Below are 21,821 nucleotides of genomic sequence, written 5' to 3'. Positions count from 1 at the left end.
GATGGAATTTTAATTGCAACTGTGAATGTAAATGTCTGTTTGCAGATGTGGATGAGTGCGAGATTGATGCCCACAACTGTGATGTTCACGCCACGTGCATCAACACGCCAGGCAGCTTCCGCTGCTCCTGCCAAGAGGGCTGGGTGGGCAGAGGGGTGAAGTGTGTGGGTAAGCTGCTTATCTTCTGTGGTCAGGATGACTACATCCTTTCATGTCTGGCTGTGTCATCACTGTTGCTTTCTTTCCGGGTGTCTGCTTCCGGAAGTGTTACCGTGTAAATACTAGGTGCTCCTAGGAGAGCCTTTTAAGATTCAGAGTCCAATATAAATCAGAATGTCAGGTTATTTTAATGTGCACCATATGTCCTTTTATATGTGTATTTGTAAATGGGAAAGTTTGTAGCCAATATAAAACTCCTCTGGATCCCAAGCCACGGGCCTTCAGATAACGCTGAGCACAGACCATCTGAGAGCAGGGAGGGGTGGACACCATTGCAGACGTCCAGCCTGGGAGAGAGACAGCAAGGGAGGGCATGGTCAGCTGAGCGTGAGATAATGGTGCATGTTCAACAGGAAGGACATATCAGCAGACTGGATTTGAGTCTGAATTGTATATCAAAGAGCCATGGAGACTGGTGAAATCTACTCGGCCCTCCTTGGCGGCTTGGGTAGTGAGTCAGCTCTTGATTTCATTCCCACATTTTCTCCAAAGACCGCTGAGTAATGCCTTACTGCCACTCACCATAAAGTCACAGGTTTGAACTGCGTTTACCACCATTGTGTCTCTAAGCGAGACACTTAACCCTAAGTTCAATTCAATAAAAAAAGTTATTTGTCCCAAAGGGGCAATTAAAGTTGTTCTCGGGGGACGACTTTCCCTCTAACAAACGGTCATTGTAAATGTTAACCCCTGGACACTAAGGTATTGTAAATTGGAGAGGCAGTTTAGGAATCGCCCTGGAATGTATTTTTCTTAAGAAGTATCTTGCTGCCTCTGGTAGACCTGGATGAGTGCACCAACGGCACCCATCGGTGCAGCGGTAGTGCTAAATGCTTGAACATGCCTGGCTCGTACCACTGCAGCTGCTCTGAAGGCTTCACCGGGGACGGCTTCAACTGCTTAGGTGAGACAAAGAAACTGATGATAATTTAGATGAATGAATACAGTTTGTAATATTAATGGGTAAAGGACTTCGCACAGTAATATTTTTCCACCATTTTTGTCACACTCAAAATCCACACACTCAGACATGGACGAGTGTGCGGAGAACGTTGACCTGTGTGAGAATGGGCAGTGTCTCAACATCCCTGGAGGCTATCGCTGTGAGTGTGAAATGGGCTTCACTCCTGCATCCAACTCCCGTAGCTGCCAAGGTGAGCCCTCAACCTTGAACACACACACACACACACACACGCAACTGTATACAAAAGTTTTTTTATTCACACATAAATGTAAAGGAAAATGATATTCCACAGTGTAATTCAGTTGGCATCTAGAATTTATAGGCCAAAACATCTCATAATAGAAAACCGAATATTAAATTCTCTGGGTTAATTTCCCGTTTATGGATTAAACCCAAACTAAAAGAGATTTCGAATGAACCCAATCTTTTTTAGTCTAGGACTTTAATGTCTAATTATTAAGCACACATTTACCTTATACCTTGTTTTTATAAGTGAGTTTAGTATTATGTATCCTGACTGTAGCATTTCGCTAGAGCTAATCAGAGGAGGTAAATAGGTGTAAATAAGTGGGGTTTTTTTTTTCAGTTTTTGAGGACCTCTCCTGCCTTATTGTTGAATTGTGTATCATAGTTTGCTGGCAAAGTTACACAATAGTGATGAAGTCACAAAACTCCAGATCTTGTCTAGTGAAAGACACATCTCTATTCGAATGCATCTAACAAGTACATGATAATCTATAGTGGGATTAAAGAATTGAAATGCATTTTTAGTGCCTTGCTTGGATTGGATTATATTACTTTTTATATCACTTTAGATTTAGAACATATTCTTGACCCCTTACTGTTTGGAATCATTTCAGAATTTTACTACATTTTTATAGTCTCTGCTGTTCTGCAATTGTATATGAATAAGGATAGAGAGTATGTCACTGTGTACATGCCAATACGTGTTTTATACTTCAAAACATTTGAAGAGTTGTGTATGAGGCAGATGAGAAACTTCTGACATGGACAATTTTCTTTCACAAATTTTCTTTTTTCTTTTCTTGAGTGCCTTCTTATGAAATGCATGTTTTATGCCTCGACAGGTCTTGGAAATGACCTTGGAAAATTAAGATGAATGCTTGAGTGTTAATGCAAATAAAAAGTCCCTTAATTGAAATACATGTTAACAGTGTATCTTCATAATGAATAGGCAATGGCTTAATGCTCTTGTTGCAGATATTGATGAGTGTTCCTTCCAGAACATCTGTGTATTTGGCACGTGTAAGAACATCCCTGGAATGTTCCGTTGCCTCTGTGATGAAGGATATGAGTTGGACAGATCTGGAGGAAACTGTACAGGTATTTGTACATTTTCATTCTGCACATCGTTGTATCCTATACACGCTCATGGTGCATAAAGTGGACCTTCATTTGTGCATTTGCAGATATTGATGAGTGCAAGGATTCCATTAATTGCATGAATGGCTTTTGTGTCAACATCCCTGGCTCTTACAAGTGCAACTGCCCACTTGATTTCGAACTCAGCCCCTCTGGAGTGGCCTGCGTTGGTGAGTCCAACTATGACCACATCCATTTGTTTTGCAGTCTGTCTCCTTCACTGTCTGGTGTGGCGCCTGTACACAGACATCATGTGTTAACAACTCCTTAAGCAGTCCAGCTGGTTGCTGTATTGGTCGCTGGACTCTGTTTGAAAGTGATTTTTATTTTTTGGACGTGTCACACAGACACTCGCGTGGGGAGGTGTTTCTACGAGGCTGTTCCTCACGGGCGGGGCAGCCTGGTCTGCAGCGCGGAGGTGGGCATGGGCGTAAGTCGTTCCTCATGCTGCTGCTCCCTGGGCCGAGCCTGGGGGAACCCCTGTGAGCTCTGCCCCGTTGCCAACTCCTGTGAGTGCTGCGCCAACATGCTAATCACAATGTTCATTGGCTTACACACTGTCTTACATGCTCATCTGGGTAAACCTATTATTGACTCGTAAAGCTCAGGAGCATTAAACCTGAGTGTTGTGTACTTTCCAGCTGAGTACAATACTCTTTGTCCAGGAGGAGAGGGATTTAGGCTCAATCCAATAACAGTTATCCTGGAAGGTAAAGTAAAACAAACAGGCCATAAGTTGTGCAATACACTATAGACCCAAAGTGTTATGTTAATTAATTGATTTGTTAAAAGGGCTTTAGTTCATATAACTTGCAGCTTTTAATGTAAATATAATGTAATTTTCTCTGATCTATGGATTCTGCATCACATTTCGTCTGTTTTTCCTTTTCTCAGATATCGATGAATGTCAGGAGCTGCCTGGACTCTGTCAAGGAGGAAACTGTATCAACACCTTTGGCAGTTTCCAGTGCGACTGTCCATCTGGGTACCACCTTAACACAGAGAGACGCATTTGTGAAGGTAAGTAATCTGGCCTGTGGCACTTCATATTCATTCTCTCTGGGTAAGTAGTCTCACAAAGATCCGCTTAATATTCAGTGAAGATGTTTGAACCGCCTCCTTCTGAGTTCAACTGAGTTCAGGTGGCTACTCGCATGGGACGGCCACAGCAGCAGAATTCAGAAACTGTGTTAATAAGTGTTGATTAGTGGGGACAGATGTTCAGAAAATGGAATGAGTGAATAAACAGTGGATGGTCATAGCCTAGTTGGTAACACACTCACAATGAACCAGAAGACCATAAAGTCACATGTTCAAAGCCCACTTACTACCACTGTGTCCCTGAGCAAGACACTTAACCCTGAGTGTCTCCAGAGGGACTGTACCTGTAACTACTGATTGTAAGTCGTGCTGGATACGGGCGTCTGATAAATGCTGTAGATATAAATGTAAATGTAACGGCCAACGTACCACCTCCAGCCCACCAGAGGGAGCAAGATAAGCCGGGGAGACACGTACCCAGAAGCGGAAATGAGGGGGGTCAGCTTTCAGAATAAAGGTCAGGTGGCCAGGGGGGATGCTGCCCGCTCTTTTGTGAATTATATTCCCAGAGACGCTAGCCTTTTTTGTGCCACTTTTGATCCTGCCTTTTGACCACGACCTTTGCCTGCCCTCGTGTCTCCCAGGCTGATCTTGCTCCCTCTGGTGGGCTGGAGGTGCCCCCTTTTGCAACAAAAATACGTGTATGCTGCCCCACCTTCCTGCCACCCATAGCCAAGCAACAGCATCCGCCTGTGCCACCCAAGATGCCCCCCCATCCGACCCACTCACCCAGATCATCCTCAAGCCAGCCGTCTTCCTGTTCTCCTCTGCTCCGGCCTCATCCCCTCCCCTCCTGCCCCGCTGGTCCACACGGAGCCAGAGTTCCCCCCCCCCTTCTGCGCTGTGTCGTGTCCTCTGACCCACACCCGTTCCGACTCACCTTCTGCCTCCCTCTCTCAGGTCAAGCGCCTCCAGTCATCCTCCCCAGCTCTTCCAGTGCCCACTCCCCGTGCGACGACTTGTCCCCCCGCTCCTAACATGTCCAAACTCGTGCAATGACAGTAAACAATACCTGTTCCTCTTGCCCATTTTGAGGAGTCTAACTTTAGTCTTTGTTGCTGCCCCAGACATTGATGAGTGTTTGGTTCAGCGGGGAATTTGTGGCCCAGGCACCTGCTACAACACACTGGGCAACTATACCTGCGTCTGTCCACCAGACTACATGCAGGTCAATGGAGGGAACAACTGCATGGGTGAGTGCAACCCTGTGCATCAACAGCGCCATTGTCAAATCAGACCATGTGAACACTTCCTGTGATGATTATACAGTGAATTATACACTATAATATAAGTGCTTTCTAATGTCTATTGTACTTGATTGGATTCTACATATGCACTTTTATGGTTTCTTTCCATTATGATGCATGTACAACTACATCTACCCTCAAACCATGCATGTAACATTGATCACTCTGTTTCAGACATGCGGAAGAGCCTCTGCTACAGAAACTATAATGGTACAGTGTGTGAGAATGAGTTGGCCTTCAATGTCACACATCACCTGTGCTGCTGCGTGCTGATGGTAGGTCGAGCATGGAACAAGCCCTGCCAAGCCTGTCCTACACCCACTACAGGTGAGGAGCAGACAGCCAAACCTTCAGAGAGTTAAAAATCGTCTCATAATCAAATGAAACTGTGTTCTCCCCCTTTCTGGTTGTAGATGAGTATCGGCAGCTCTGCGGCAGCATGATCCCTGGGTTCAAAATAGACATCAAGACTGGTAAAGCTGTAGGTTGGTCGATGTTTTTACCTGGTTCTACATGGTGTTATTGTGTGATTACCTTGTATTTCATTGACAGTCCCTCTCCCTGTGTTTCTGCGGCAGATATTGATGAATGCCGGGAGATCCCTGGGCTCTGCAGCAATGGCTTGTGCATCAACATGATCGGGACGTTCCGCTGTGAATGCCCCATTGGTTTCAATTACAATGAACTCCTGCTGATATGTGAAGGTAAGGATCAAAACGATGACCCGCACCTGCATATAAACAGTAAATGGTCATGGTTTTTAGGAGCGGGTTGTTTCCAGTGTGTCCTCTTTAGGATCAGTTTTAATCAGAGCCAAAACACTGCCAAGGAGAACCTATGAACCTTTTACTATGAGTGTCTCTCTGTCTGGAGCCTTGCAACTGACCAGAACCTATTATCATTTCCAGATAATGTATTGGTTATTTGTTAATTAATCCTGCTCAGTTGCTTATTGCCAGCTGGAATGGGTTTACAGAAGATTTCCCTGTGAGAACAGGAAGTCAGTGAGTCTGAGGACCAGCTTCTCTTGGGCACCACTGCAAACACATGTCCCCTCGCTTTGTCTTCTCCAAATATTAGCCCACTGTCTGCCTGTGTTGCAAAAACAGTTCCCCCAGATCCTCCAGCACATTGCACTGTGCACACTGTATCAGTCTGTGTTAGTGTTCTGTCTGTTTCCAAGTGACTCCAGTTGAACTGCAATGTCTCTCGTGTTAATTCTACTCGCCTCAATTGCCTGTGGAGTCAATTCACTTACCTTTGTGGGAAATCTGACAAAGGAGGGAATTAGATCATGTATGTAGATCTGAATCATGCACACATGATCATTCACTTATAAAACTGTAATGATCTGATGATGATTTGTCTATTTGTAGATTTGTGCATTTGTATATGCCTGAACAGTTACTGTCACTCTATAATCAGCAATACTGTAGTTTATTGCCCAACTAAATTACGCTTTTACAACTTGGTTGGATCTAGTCTCCAGCTTTTCTGCCAGTTGGCACATCTGATGTAGCTGTAACTCCCTTGTTGCTGTTTATGGCCATCAAACTTCATGCCACAGAGATGAGTCTGTTCTTGAAATCCTTCGATGAGTGCACATGGCCTATGATTAATCCCAAAACGCTATTTGAAGTGTCTTTCTGTTTGAAATAATATTATCAAAACAAATCCAGTATTCATAAAACTTTTTTAAAAGGTTATTATTTTCCTATAACCTCTGAAGCACATCATGCACTGTGATCCTTTGTGTCTTCTGACAAGCAATTATGAGTGAGCAGTTTTTAATTGTTACTTCTCAAATGGATTTGTGTGTCTTGCTAGAATTGTGAGGGGAAATTGATGATAATAAAAAAAAAAACACCAGATCCTGTAAGTCTAGAATTTTTTTAGCACATTTTGGTTATTGATACACAAGTGATTCTCTTCTGACACTTCTGGCCTGCTCTCTGGTTGGTTAATGCAAAGGATTAGCAACTCACTGATCTGAGAGAGAGTGAGAACAGACAACAGGAAGCCAGAAGATCACTTTCAGAAACAGTCATTGTTCCACTCCCTTCTCGTTGCCTCGTCCTCTTATCATCCACAGACATTGATGAATGTGCCATGCCAGACGTCTGCCAAAGGAATGCAGACTGCATCAACATCCCAGGCAGCTACCGCTGCGAGTGCCTCGACGGATTCGTCCTCTCCCCGTTTGGACTGTGCCGAGGTGAGGTGTCTGGACTTACCCACAATTCACAGCAAACACTGACGTGCCACTGTGAATAAGGGGCTCTGCATATACAGTCACGAGAACTTACTTGCATTATGTGGGCGCGCTCAGTTCCCATCCGAGGCTGGTGCTGAAACATTCTCTCTCCTGTGCCAAACACCAGACCGCAATGAGTGCCTAGAGATTCCCAACGTCTGCAGCCACGGGGACTGCGTGGACATGGTCGGTGGATACAGGTGTCTGTGCCACACGGGCTTTGAGCCCACTGCTAACCTCATGATGTGTATAGGTGGGTTGCACATTTGGCTTTATACTCAACATGTGAACGTTAAACATATATGCAGTCTATTTCAGACATTTAAGTATCTCAACAGAATGTTATATTAAAATGCATTCTTGGTGCCTTGATCTATCCGGCTGTAGACACAGATGAGTGCCTGCGTCAGCCTTGCGGGAACGGAACATGTAAGAACACCGTGGGCTCCTACAACTGTGTCTGCCACCCGGGCTTTGAGATGACGGTGAGCAACGGATGCTGGGGTGAGTGCCAAAATAACGCGATCGATTTTATTTATCACATCACTGAATTAAACTAGAACAGCTAAAGAAGTATGTACTGTTCTGAGATCATAGTCACTAGGGTAAAGGCTGCAATTAAACTTTATTTTGGAACTTTAACAGTTGAGAACATGGTTCATGTCCAACTGTGTTACAAATTTTTATTCGTTTAGTTATGATCATGATTAATGCAAATCAAGTTATTGGCAGTTTCTGATATGATTCACCCCTGTTGTGGTTTTGTCTTTTTGCCACTCACAGACATTGACGAGTGCACGATGGCATATAGCCAGCTGTGCAAGAATGGCCAGTGCATCAACAGCATGGGCTCCTTCCAGTGTCTGTGCACAGATGGGTATGAGCTCACCCCAGACAGCAGGAACTGCATAGGTGAGCCAACTAGGGACTGTGAGATGAAGGGTTTGATCAGCTTACCCAAATAATTAGACTAATCATCCTGTAAGTATAGAATAATTAGAGTTATTCTCTTTTCCTTTCATTTTTGTTCAGATATCAACGAATGTGTCACCTTTCCGAGAGTATGTGCGCCCGGAACATGCCGTAACCTGGATGGGTCTTTCCGTTGCATCTGTCCTGTTGGTTACGTTGTGCAGAATGATCGCTGTTTAGGTGAGAACCATATTTAACACATGCACACACACATCTGTTATGTCCAATATTTATGTTATTTTATGTCTTGGATTAATGTCACATTACATAATCACATACCCTCCCAATCACACACACATTCTCTCAGATGTCTGAGCTGTCATCTGGATTTAACCAGGCAGTGGTGGACTAGCGGTTAAGGAAGCAGCCCCGTAATCAGAAGGTTGCCGGTTCAAATCCCGATCGGCCAAGGTGCCACTGAGCAAAGCACCGTCCCCACACACTGCTCCCCGGGCACCTGTCATGGCTGCCCACTGCTCACTCAGGGTGAAGGGTTAAATGCAGATGACAAATTTCACTGTGTGCTGTGCTGCTGTGTATCACATGTGACAATCACTTCACTTCAAAAAAAATTACAATAATATTTATTCTTCTTTGCAGACCTTAATGAGTGTGAGGAAGCTCCTGACTTGTGCCGGTTTGGGACGTGCAACAACAACCCCGGCAGCTTTGAATGTGTTTGCAGAGATGGGTTTGTGCTGTCGCAGAATGGACGCGTGTGTCATGGTACTATTCTTTCTGCTAATGCTTTCAGCTGAGAAGCTTTATTGTGTAAACTGTAGACAACTGGAAAGATTCACTGTAATGAAGGTATTTGTATCACTGTGTCTGCTCTGCTTTTTAACCTGTTCTGTACTGGGAGCTGTTCAAAATTGCTAATTAATAGTTAGTTAAACGTTTGGGGAGAAAATGTTCCATTCCCATGTACTTTAAATAATTCCAGTGACATTTGATGGGTGTACTGCTGCATTTTTGCTAAAGAAAACACAACATGACTGATTATTTCCCTTCCACTATATACCGAATGCAAATCATGCATATGTTGTATATATAATTATTAAAGGCGTGGGGGAACAGTTTATATTAAACCAGTGTCTCACGAAGTGTAGATCCACACCTGTAATCCTCATCTTGCTGTCCTGTCCTGCAGACATGCGGAAGAGCTTCTGCTTCACCCGGTTCGAGGACGGTAAGTGCTCAATTCCCAAGCCCTTCAACATCACCAAGATAAAATGCTGCTGCAGCAACATGGGCAACGAGGGCTGGGGAGACCCTTGTGAACTCTGCCCCAAAGAAGGAGACGGTGAGGGGCCATTCCTAACCAGCAACACAAGAAGGTCCCTTCATCCTCGATCCATGCGCTCACACCATTTTGTTATTTACCTCTTTAAAGCTGGTTCAAACTTGTTTGTCCTTTTGGATTTGGCCTCGATGAAACGGGTGAAGGTAATGTGCTGGTGTTTTCTGTTGGATTTTGTATGTTTAAAACGTTCCCCAAAATATTAATATAGAATCTGTCACACCACAATTTTACTTTGTGTGATTAATCTTCACTGTCTAATTCTGCCAGACGTGAACGAGTGCACGGAGAACCCTGGTATTTGCTCCAATGGCCACTGCATCAAACACTGATGGTTCTTACCGCTGCGAGTGTCCTGTTGGCTACAGCCTCACCTACACTGGCAGGGACTGCATCGGTGAGAGACACACAGTGGCCTGGACTGAGACTATGTTGGTTACAAGCCATCTTGATTTTGTAGACTCTAGTCATGCATGTCCCATGCAGAAATGCAAAATCACCTTCAATTCTATAGTTGTGTGTGAGGAAGGTAGAATTTCTGACCTTCGATGTACACAGTAGTGCATGCAATATGCAAAGTGCAGAGAAAAACAGAGAAACAGAGAAAAAAAAACGCTTTTTATCGTTACCTTTGATGATTCAGCCCAATTTAAACCCAAGTATCTCTGGGAAATGCAGACATGTAAAGCTTTTTCAAATGGTGCAGAATTTTTCACGTATGCTTTATCACTTGTGGTTTTAGTGAAGTTTTTTTTATGAAATACGCTTTGTAACTTTGAGTTGAAGGAACTTTCTGACTTTGCAGACAATGATGAGTGCTCTGTGGGTAATCCTTGTGGAAATGGCACCTGCTATAATGTAATTGGAGGATTTGAATGCAACTGTGATGAAGGCTTTGAACCTGGACCAATGATGACCTGTGAAGGTTGTGTGTCAATTATTAAGCTTTATTAACCAATAAATAATTATTGCATTTCATGTTTTTTAAAGAACATATCAAATAATAAGCATGTGTTTGTTTGTCTTATCTATTTCATGTGAAACATTGTCACGTCCAGATATAAACGAGTGTGGGCAGAACCCACTGCTCTGTGCATTCCGCTGCATTAACACGTATGGAGGTTATGAGTGTGCTTGTCCCTCCGGCTACATGTTGCGAGAAGACCAGAGGATGTGTCAGGGTATGGAAGTTGGTACACACAAAACACACAAAACATAATGAACATAGATTATTCTATACACTACACTGATCTCAGCACACATCAACATATGGAATACTCTTGACAGTGTGATGCTGGACCATCTGTGGAATAAATATTTCTAGTATGTTCATACACATTGTTAACAGTGTATAGAAGTGAACACTTCTGTCCTAAATCCAGATTTAGATGAGTGTGCTGCAGGGCTGCATGACTGTGAGTCTCGGGGTATGGTCTGCAAAAACCTGATTGGGACGTTTGTGGTGCATGTGTCCACCGGGAATGGTGCGCAGGTTGGAAGATGAAGTGTGTCGAGGCAAGTAAAACACAACCACCTCTCACCTAACAACAGTTAATGAATGAATCTAACCACGGATTAAAGAATTAACAGTTAAAGTCAATAATGTGAGCATAAAGAAGCATAAAACCAAATATGAGAAAATATATTTTCTAGAAAGCTCACCACTCAAATGAAGAACAAATCAGTCCCATTGTTGAGATTAACAGATTTATCCACAATGACCTAACGTTCTTTTTCTCGTTGTGCGTATTAATGATCTTGCAGATGAGGATGAGTGCCGTACTAAGCTGGGGATCTGTGAGAATGGCCGCTGTGTGAACACCATTGGCAGCTACAGGTGTGAGTGTGCTGAGGGCTTTCGGACGGACTCCACACTGACTGAGTGCTTAGGTGAGCACAGCCTCAGCAACCTCTCAAGAGATCCGACGAATCCATACTGCTTCTTTTTAATAGGAGGACATAAACCTGTCAATGTAGCAAAGTATGAGAATAACTCATAAAATTCCGATTCATCAAGGTGCCACTGAGGTCCCCTTGAGCAGAGTACTGTCCCCACACACTGCTCCTTTCATGGCTGCCCACTGCTGGTGATGGGTTAAATGCAGAGGACACATTGTCTTTGTTGTGTATCACAATGTTGTGTATCACAATGTGTATCACTGTCACCTTTCACTCATCTGTCTTCTGTTATTTACTTTAGGTTGTGTGTGTTTGTTACACGACAGCCTTTTTTTATTGTTGAGTGTGTATTTGTGTTTATGATATGTAGAGCACACACATGATGTTTTTGTGTATGTAGACTACAGGGAGGGCTTCTGCTTCACCGAGGTGCTGCAGACGATGTGTCAGATGTCCTCCAGCAGTCGCCACCCCCTTCACCAAGTCCCAGTGCTGCTGCGATGGGGGACGTGGGTGGGGCAACCAGTGCGAACTGTGCCCCCTAACGGGTACAGAGCCAAATACAAAGAAACTGTGCCCACATGGCCACGGCTATGCCACTGATGGCACTGGTACGTCTATTCGAGATTCACTTTGGTCAGAGTGCGTGGCCTCTTCCTGTGGTGACACTTCAATGTGCGCAGACATAGATGAGTGCAAGATCATTCCAGACGTCTGCAAGAATGGCAGGTGCATCAACACCATGGGCTCCTTCAGGTGCCACTGTAACGCCGCTTACACTGCCACTATCACTGGCACCGCATGCACGGGGACGGGGCTTAACACACACTCACACACACACAGAATTTAGCTTTGCACATTTTCTCAGCGTTTTCTTTCCTGCATTCTGTTTACGTACAGATCTAGATGAATGTGCCATGTCGCCCAAGCCGTGTAACTTCATCTGTAAGAACACAGAGGGAAGCTACGTGTGCTCCTGTCCACGGGATACTTGCTGAAGGAAGACGGCAAGACGTGTAAAGGTGTGCACTACAAATAAGACAAACAGATGGTCCAGACTGTTTCTTTTGTAAGAAAAAAATAAATATATTGTTTATTAAACATAAATTAAATATAACTTTCAAGGATATGTTTATAAGTCTAGTGGAAATAATCCAACTGTAACAAATTGCATTGATGATGTTTCTCAACAATGCATGTCAGTTTTTTTTGCAGTTTTTTTTTACGATTGATTCTGATGTGTATAGTTTTGGATTGGCTGTAGAATATTGATCATATGTCCCACTGTCACCTGTAGACCTGGATGAATGTCAGATCAAGAGGCACAACTGGCCAGTTCTATGTGTTAACAACCATTCGGGGGCTTTCACATGCAAGTGCCCACCATGGTTCACACAGCACCACACTGCATGTATTGTGGGGTCCTTACAGATGGCATAATGCATATAGCGCATGTCCTTGAAGAGCATCTAAAATACTTGTTATTGTGCTGCATTGTGGATGTAGCTAGAATAAACCCTGCTCCTGCTGTGTTATGAACCCTCCCTCAGATAACGATGAGTGTGCAGCAGAGCCACGCTATGCGGGACCAAGGGCCTCTGCCAGAACTTCCCCCCGGCAGCTTCAACCTGTGAATCCAACACGGCTTCAGCCCTCACTCCACAGGGCAGCACTGTGAAGGTCCTATTTTCCTCATTTTACTCTTGCTCAAGTAGATATTAGTTAAATTGTATTCTTAATTGTATCTTAACATTTCAGTGTTACAGTTGCCACTTCTTTTTAACAATTATTAGTTCCATTGTATCTTTTATATTTGTAGACAACTTGTTTTGATATTCAGTTTTTAAGTTTCCACATCATCTTGTTCATGCATCATACAGTTACTCAATAATAACTATAATAGTTGGACGCAGCCTGGTTCAGGTGCCTGTGAATGACTTCATGGTCTGGAGCGCAGCCTTTACCTGCTCTGCATTATTTAGAAGCTGTCCAACAGCAGCCATGTGATTTTTCCCCCCCTTCCCTTTTGGAAGTAGTTCAGGAGGACTGCTTCAACTTATGTAGGTCAAGTGCAGGATCAGAAACAGATGTAAGGGTAGCAAACTAGCAGCTTGCCAAGGACCATGGGACCACTTCAGATGGGTCTCAGTAGAGACTTGGTAGTTTAGTTATGGTAACAACCAGACAGAAAAAACGACTGAAAGCTGTATCAGACTGTAATTAAAGCAGAAATCTATTTCCCTACACTTCACCAGTCTAACTATGACGACTCTATGTTTCCAATAGCAACAATGTACAATTATTACATGGCCAGCTCAATTAGAACAACATTTTTGATTGGTTGGTATTAGTCACACGCTCCTTCATCTCCTCAGATGTAGATGAATGCAAAAGCAGCCACAGGTGCCAGTATGGCTGCCAGAACGTGGGTGGGTGGTTACCGCTGCAGCTGTCCCCAGGGCTACACACAGCACTTCCAGTGGAACCAGTGTGTGGGTGAGTGACTTGGAGTCAACAAGCATGCTGCAGATGGGATGGGAATACTGAGCTTGAATGAGCACACCTGTGTGTGTGTGTGTGTGTGTGTGTGTGTGTGTGTGTGGTGCGTGTGAACCTGTTTATTGACAGCTGTAAACCTGTGTTAACAGCTGGATATTTTTCATCTCACTGCTGCCAGAAAGAGAATAATGACAGTTATAGAAAATAGTTTCATCATCTTGGGTTAATGAAGTCACACTGGGTGTCAGGTTTACTGAACAACTCGATCTGCTGGTGAAAGTGAAGGGATTGTCACAGCACACAGTGACACAACCAAATGTGTCCTCTGCATTTAACCTTCATCCTTAGTGGGCAGTGGGCAGCCATGACAGGCGCCCGGGGAGCAGTGTGTTGGTGTTTTGCTCAGTGGCACCTCAGTGGCATCTTGGTGGTTCTGATTACGGGGCCCCTTCCTTAACTGCTAGGCCACCACTGCCCCTGGTGGCTAGTCGTTTACCAGAAGTTCATTGTTGTTTTGTATGAATGTTTAAAATAAGTCCTTAATTAAAACCTTACATTCGGTTTATTACACCGGGCACCCTGCCGTGGATATTTCAGTCTGGTGGTGACCCATCATGCGGCCTTCTGCTCCCTTGCTGGCATTGGATGCCACTCAAAGCTCACAGAGTTAGATTTCCAGCCCAGTGTGTTTGCCATGCCAGACCCTTAGAGTGATTGGAACAAGAATATTTTTACTTTTACTCAGTTTTCAAACAAGCTGTGGTTGAAATCAGGAGAGGAGGGGGGTGTGTTGGGTTTTTGGTGTGAGATATATTAAAGTTATATATATCCTGTTTACACTCCAGTTATACTGGAAGTGCCATTATAACACCGCCATGTGCTCTGGTAACGGCGAGAAGCCCTACACTACCATCTACTGGAGAGATTGTGATGAAGAAGAATTTAGGAAAACAGTTTGTTGATAACACACTTCCACTTTTTCATTGAAACATGAAGAATATAGACATTATATTATGATATATTATAAAGGAATCATGTCTGCTTCATGAAGACTCTCCATTGGCATCCCTCAGGGCTTAGTGCCCTGTGGTTATCGTACCACTGCTAATTTACCTTTACTTACTGCATTTTTCAGACACCCTTATCCAGAGCGACTTACAGAGCATAGTTATAGAGTTAAGGTTCTTGCTCAGGGATGGTAGTAGGTGGGGTTTGAACCTGGGTTCATAAGCAAATTTGTTACCCAATAGGCTACTACCACCCTTGCAACACCCTAAATGTGTTCTCTGCTATGCTATTTACTTTTTCGTTCGTAGCATTTGACAGATGCCCTTTACCCAGAACGACACACCTCATGTATTCTTTTCCTCCCTCAGATGTACATTGTGCCTCCAAGATCTCTGTATGTCTAACTGACATTTCATCTTGGATGGCAGATCATAACCTAAAACTCAGTCCCATCAAAACCAAATCTAATGCATTCCAGCAGTTTCTTCAGAACAACTCACAGTCTCTCCTTCTGCAACTGCACGCGACCTTGGAGTAACAATAGACAACCAAGCCTCCATCTCGACTCACATCACCAATCTTTCCCGCTCATGTAGATTCATTACATTTGCAGCATTTATCAGACGCCCTTATCCAGAGCGACTTACAATCAGTATTTACAGGGACAGTCTCCCTGGAGCAATTTAGGGTTAAGTGTCTTGCTCAGGGACACAATGGTAGTAAGTGGGATTCGAACCCGGGTCTTCGGGTTCATAGGCGAGTATCCGCCATATCTTTTAATACAGGCCACTCAGATACTCTTTCAGTCCCTAGTAATCTCACAACTGGATTACTGTTACTCCCTTCTAGCCAATCTACCTCTGAATGTCATCCGACCTCAACAATTAATACAGAATGCAGCAGCGCAACTGGTTTTCCACTTTCCCAAATTCTCACACAACACCCCCGCTAAGCTCCCTCCACTGGCTCCCAGTAGCTGCACGCATCAGATTCAAAATACTGATGCTTGCCTACAAAGCCAAACACGGGGTAGCACCATCCGCACCATCCTATCACAACCTATTATACCTTGCACTGCACCTCACATTCTCTGACCCCTCATGTCAGTCCCTCTAACTAAAGTAATAGTAAGACACTCATCTAGACTCTTCTCTGTCTTGGCCCCTAGGTGCTGGAATGAATGGAATGAATGTGGTCAGAACAGCACAGTCGCTGAGTGTTTTCAAGCGGCAGCTTAGGACCTTCCTCTTTAGAGAATACTTGTAAATACTAACTTGTAAACTCTTTCTTGCAATCTGACTTATGTAAGAAAAACTACAACAGAGACCATGGTTGAATTCATAATTGGGGTCCTAGTGGACCAGAACTAATTACTTCACTTAAGGTAACTTTTAACTAAGTTAATAAAATATTATATTGCCTGTCCGCTGCTGTTTTTATAGACATTGTGCTCTGCCTAATGCAGATGTTTGCAGTCCACATTTGTGTTTATGACATGATCAGTTTCTGATCATTATGATTAGATTCCGTGTAAAAAAAACAACCTTTGTAACCCAAGAGTCAAATAAGCAAGAGTCCGTAATAAAGTTTTACTTTAAATACTTTAGGCAAAAAGGCAGGATTTGCACTTTTAGTTGAGAATTTTTTATTTCATTTAATCGACAGTAGGTGCACTGCATGCACATGGTGAGTATGCTTTTGATTACATTAGATGTATCTGTATTTTTTTTGGTATTCGCCCTCTGAGTATCTTGAATTGTGAAATAAATCTGTAAGTCTTGAGAATTTGTTTCTGTCTGACAGATGAGAATGAGTGCTCCAACCCAGGCAGCTGCGGAACAGCCTCCTGCTACAACACCCTGGGCAGCTTCAAATGCGCCTGTCCCTCAGGATATGCCTTCGACCAGCTCAGCAGCAGCTGCCATGATGTGGATGAGTGTGCCTCCTTCAGAACCCCTGCAAATATGGCTGCTCCAACACAGAGGGAGGGTACCTGTGTGGCTGCCCCAACAGGCTACTACAGGAGTTGGCCAAGGGTGAGGAGAGAGGCACAAATGTGTTTGCATCTATATTCTATATTCTACGATAACAAAAATCAACAAAAAGTGTGCTATGGAGCACCAGATGAAGTAGACGTAAGCTCCTCTCCGAGATTCAAATAATTCGGTCATTAATGTAATTCATTTATTTACCTGCTGCCATTCAAACATACAAGAGGACACAACCGATAGCAGACCGTGGAAAGAAGCTGGATAAAGGCTCAACAAACAACAGACAGCCGTCATCAGAGGTAGCAGAGCAGGCCACGGCAGTGCTTAGACTTCCTCTGAGACCACACAAGTTCTATTAGGAATACAGAACATGAATAAAACAATGACAGAACATTTGGATATGTTGAGGCTACTGTGGCTGCTACTCAAACGTCTCTGCTGAGCCTTAGAAATCGCATGACTGCTAAACAAAGCACTTATATCAAAGGTCAAGGATCTTGAAGCTTACTCAAGACGTCAGAATGTCAAAATAATCGGATTACCAGAGAAGATAGAGTTATACAGAATAGACAGAGTTCTTGACGTAATTTATACCCAAGTTGGTGGGTGCTGATCATATCCCTATGCCGGTGTAGTGTACCGAGCACATTGCATAGGGGGGGTTGCCTGCCAGTGAAACGCTCATAATGTTCTGACAGATCAGCATACTGGTAGAGCAAAGTGATAGCCCTAAGCCTAACCCTAACCGTACCAACACGTACACTGACATTACGTACAATTTTCTTACCTTATTCGGAGGTGTCATAGATTGATGACCAAAACATGACCATGATCGCGCGATGCATGCGCATTACCCAAGGATATGCCATTCTGATAGGTATTCTGATTGGTTAAAACCCCTGCCGTGAAGACTCTGAGGTTCCTGTACCCCAGTCTTTCCCTTACCCACCTTGGGAGATAGCTAACCTGTCCTTTCACCAAACTGCACAGTCTTATGGTGGGAGAGATGAATCCACAACGGTTGGTGTGGCGATTGATATGGCCATTCCTGCCTTGGCTGGACCAATTCTTCTTCTATATCCTTGTGACGAGGACCCAGTTCTATTGTTTGACAATTGGATCCCGGCATTCTTGGGTGGAGTGTCAAATACCGGTGTGGATTTTGCAGAACACCACCTACGTGACTGTGCAGACGGCAGGTGGATGGGGATATCAACTATACAAAAACTCCACAAAATAAGAACTGTTGGCAATGGCCGTCCGAACTGCGTTGGTATGTAAGTAGGTGGTAATTATAGTGCCATATCATAGTGCCGAGATATCACTGAAGAGTAGTCAGATATCTTTGTCTTTCGTTAATTTGTATGATATGTTCATTAATTTTTTATTGTTGTTTTAATCATTGGGGCAGTGTTGGCGGTTAAGGAAGCGGCACGTAATCAGAAGGTTGCCGGTTCAAATCCTGATCCGTGAGCAAAGCACCCCGTGTGCCTGTCATGGCTGCCCACTACTCACCAAGGGGGATGGTTAAAAGCAGAGGACACATTTCGTTTTGTGCTGTGCTGCACTTCATTTTCATTTTTTATTTTCTTTTCCTTATATGTTTTAATCGTTTTGTTGATTATGATACTCTGATACTGAACTGGATCATGTTGTCTGCGAAAGCAGACTTGATCCTGATGCTGAGGAGATTTCAGAGATCTCTAAGGTGAAGTGCTAGTAACCTTGGGATTTGGTTAATTGTAATTTGTACAAATTGGTATGAAACACAATATGTTGGTCTTTGACATTTTTTCCTCCTTTTCTTCATGTTATTTATGTTTTAATTATTGGTTTATCTCTCGCCTTCCATGTGGATATATTACTTAGGCACTGCGTGGCTGGCACCAGTTTGGGGAAAAATCGCTTCAGGTCATTTGGTGGTAAAGATGAGGACAACAGCCTGTCTCCCGAGGCCTGTTACGAGTGCAAGGTCAACGGCGTGAGGAGAAGACGCCACACAAACTCCACATACACACCAGGAGAAATGCACCAGGTGAAATGCACTGTCATGGAATCCATCCTGTAGCCCCTTTCTGTCTTCATTTGCAATATTTTTGGTTTTAATAGGGTTACACTATACTGTTATTTATTACTGGTTTATTCAAGTCAAAACTATTCTGTGAAGCCCGTTACTACATGTTTCTCACATACTGAATAGTAACACACCATTTCTGGCCACCAGAGAGCACTGTGGTCTAGCTGTTACAGTTCGGCTGTAAAACATTTGCACATTGCTGGATTTAACATAAATGTTGTACTCCTGGGAGAAATTAAATATTATAGGAGAAGAAGTACAGAATTATGACATGTTGTGTTTATACACTGTGGCACCACAGGTTAATTTAGCAAGTTTGGACATGGAAGAGCCTGTGACCCTGATAATGAGTGCCTTGCAACTCAACCCAAGGGAGCACCTCCTTGAACTCACCCCCGCCATCAAGCCCCTCACAGATCACATCCGTTACGCCATCACCAGTGGCAGCGGGGCGGGGATGTTCCGCCTGCAGCAGCATGAGGGAGTGAGCTACCTACACAGCCTAAGACAGGAGGCGCCGCCGGGGATGTACCTGCTGGAGATCAGCAGCATGCCGCTGTATGACCCCGCCCAGCTCCTCAGCATCCAGCAAAGCAAGGACGGAGACTACCTCACCGGAGAACTGGGAAAGAATCTGCACATGAAGCTGCGCATCCGGCTTCGCTAGGGCGTAGCCACCGCCGACCTCTCCCCATCTCTCCCTCACCCTGTCTCCATTTCTCCAGCACTGGGAGGGTGACCCCTCACTCACAGCCAGTGAACAGCAGGAATGTTGCTAGAGTCGTCCAAGCTTGATGCCAAAGAAGTTCCTGTCCCAGTAACCTAAGCTGTTTGATATGAACTACATGTGTCCAATGGAATTCTGGCAGTCATTTGACTGTTACAGATATGCACCTTGAGCTATATAGGCTATAAAGTATATTTTTATAATAATATCATAACAGATAAAAAGTGCACTTTTTAATACATTTCCCTGGTTGTGAGAAGTCTTGGCCTGTCTGTCGTATTAGTTTTGGTCTGTCGTATTATTCTGTGTATCTTCATACTTAAAATGAAAGCCATTGTTTTTTTTTCTGGGTGTTGGGCTTTGAACCATCTTATAAATTGACCGTACGAGCATATGAATTATTGGGAATTTTAAAAAACCCTTGTTGTATGACTGATGCAAGCAGAGTTAATGAAGAGCATCCACAAAGTTAAAGATGTGCTTGCTGATGGCACAGAAAAAAAGATTTTGTTTTTCATTATTAATTTACCACAATAATTTGCTTGATTAAGGTAGAATTTGAATAAAAACATTCAGTAGGTCATTTGGGAACAGGGAACAGGACTGATAACCACTGATCTGTAATATGTGGAACAAGTAAATATCACAGTGTACTTTTTTGTGTGTAATGTACGTTCATATTTGTCCATGGGTGTGAAAGATTAATATTCTAACATTGTGAATATGAAAGTGAGTTGAAAAAGATCTGAACAGTTGTGTTTGACCTGACAGCTCCCAGTCCACAGAGCCACTCCTGGCTCTAGGCTGCAGTCTAACTCCTGATACGCAGGCCCTTTGAATCGATACAAAGGGCAATTCTCACAATGCACCTTTAGTGATTGGGTGCAATTAACAATTAATCCAAATGAATGGAGGGACAGAGCAACACAATTTTACAATGGGGGTAAATAATAAGCACCATGTTAAAATTGGAGCCTTGTCTTTCAGGCTTCATACACTGGACAAGTTTTCCTCTGACACAGTAAACACTGTGGAGGTATTGAGAAACATAAAAGTAACAGCAATATTATTTTGGATCATTAATAAATTCACTCTCATCAAATAGTGTAGTTGTTTATGCTTGAAAAACATGCAATGAAATTCAAATATTACGTTTTACATCAGAGACCATTTCTACTGTTTAGTGTTATGAGGACAAATCATTCATTTTATTTATTTAGATTTGCGAATATGTTCATTCTTATGGTTTTCACAATGAACTCATTCCCTAAATTTTTATTAATATATGATCTCTTCCACAAACATTTTGCCAGGGAACACCATGCATCCATAAAACAAACTGAGCTTTATTACGTGTAAAATACCAAAAAATAGAGTCTTTATTTTGTAAAACTATGTCAGATTTCCAGTCTCAATGAACTATTGTGTCTAAATATGCAATTAATGAATCATTGTATACATACTACCTGCTGATGTTTAGATTTTTTAATTTCCCCATATACACCTTCTGACAAATTTATTTCAATAGGTAATAGTAAATAATTCAAATTAAAAGTCATGAGATCCAGATGAAATTAGCCAGTGGACTCATCAGTGCAGTTCAACTCTGTATTACTTTACTGGTGCTCTTAGCAAATACTGTAGTGTGTAAATACACGATATGTACAGCTTTACTGTAATATGAAACTCATTCAGCCAAATGCCATGATCAGGTGCTCTCCACATCCATGTATCCAGGACAATTGCATGTGTTTTACTCAACATTCTGTAAAGAGGAAATTAATTTTTTGAATGCATTACCAAGAATTACTTCTTAAGGACATTTGTAGAAATTTCTACTGTGAATTTCATAATGTATTTATCATGATGTATTTGAATAAATTTGTACGTTGGTCCCATGACTGTATACTACATATCGATGAAATGGGAACAGAACCTCTCGCGAAAACTCAGTATCGTATTACGAGACCACAGTACTTGTGGTCATGTCAGTCAAAGATGTGATTTGTGGGAAATCATTCAAAATAAAATAGCTTATTTGTCAGATGTCACTTCCTTTTTTAACTTCTCTGCTTGAGCCTAGACTGGAGCAAGATTTCTTGTTAAATATATATTGCTTCTCATTCAGGACAACCTGGCAAGCAAACAATTCAGATTTTTAATTGTAATGGTTCACAATT

The 21,821-nt window shown here is 43.1% G+C and overlaps 1 protein-coding gene across 1 annotated transcript in view; it reads left to right on the top strand.

Annotated features, from left to right (window-relative positions):
* The window catches only part of fbn2a (fibrillin 2a), a 61,238-nt gene extending 39,699 nt beyond the window's left edge, over nt 1-21,539 (top strand). Inside the window, 42 exon segments of the mRNA XM_028971708.1 lie at nt 46-168; nt 1,001-1,123; nt 1,248-1,373; nt 2,405-2,527; nt 2,614-2,736; nt 2,914-3,075; nt 3,208-3,276; nt 3,461-3,586; nt 4,735-4,860; nt 5,089-5,241; nt 5,328-5,399; nt 5,493-5,618; nt 7,007-7,129; nt 7,296-7,421; nt 7,556-7,672; nt 7,952-8,080; nt 8,201-8,320; nt 8,741-8,866; nt 9,291-9,446; nt 9,536-9,586; nt 9,711-9,763; nt 9,765-9,837; nt 10,246-10,365; nt 10,499-10,621; nt 10,823-10,902; nt 10,904-10,955; nt 11,205-11,330; nt 11,740-11,807; nt 11,809-11,950; nt 12,023-12,142; nt 12,234-12,320; nt 12,323-12,361; nt 12,637-12,754; nt 12,888-12,913; nt 12,916-12,947; nt 12,950-13,019; nt 13,715-13,767; nt 13,769-13,835; nt 16,650-16,796; nt 16,799-16,871; nt 18,707-18,872; nt 19,216-21,539. Of these exon segments, the coding sequence (XP_028827541.1) occupies nt 46-168; nt 1,001-1,123; nt 1,248-1,373; nt 2,405-2,527; nt 2,614-2,736; nt 2,914-3,075; nt 3,208-3,276; nt 3,461-3,586; nt 4,735-4,860; nt 5,089-5,241; nt 5,328-5,399; nt 5,493-5,618; nt 7,007-7,129; nt 7,296-7,421; nt 7,556-7,672; nt 7,952-8,080; nt 8,201-8,320; nt 8,741-8,866; nt 9,291-9,446; nt 9,536-9,586; nt 9,711-9,763; nt 9,765-9,837; nt 10,246-10,365; nt 10,499-10,621; nt 10,823-10,902; nt 10,904-10,955; nt 11,205-11,330; nt 11,740-11,807; nt 11,809-11,950; nt 12,023-12,142; nt 12,234-12,320; nt 12,323-12,361; nt 12,637-12,754; nt 12,888-12,913; nt 12,916-12,947; nt 12,950-13,019; nt 13,715-13,767; nt 13,769-13,835; nt 16,650-16,796; nt 16,799-16,871; nt 18,707-18,872; nt 19,216-19,581 (4,601 nt within the window). The 3' untranslated portion in view covers nt 19,582-21,539.
* Nucleotides 21,540-21,821: the final 282 nt, after the last annotated feature.

Source organism: Denticeps clupeoides, chromosome 3 (genome assembly GCF_900700375.1).
Source record: "Denticeps clupeoides chromosome 3, fDenClu1.1, whole genome shotgun sequence".
Taxonomy (NCBI): Eukaryota; Metazoa; Chordata; class Actinopteri; order Clupeiformes; family Denticipitidae; genus Denticeps; species Denticeps clupeoides.
The sequence above is the reverse complement of the archived record's forward strand: the minus strand, read 5'-3'. Positions and strand labels throughout refer to the sequence as shown.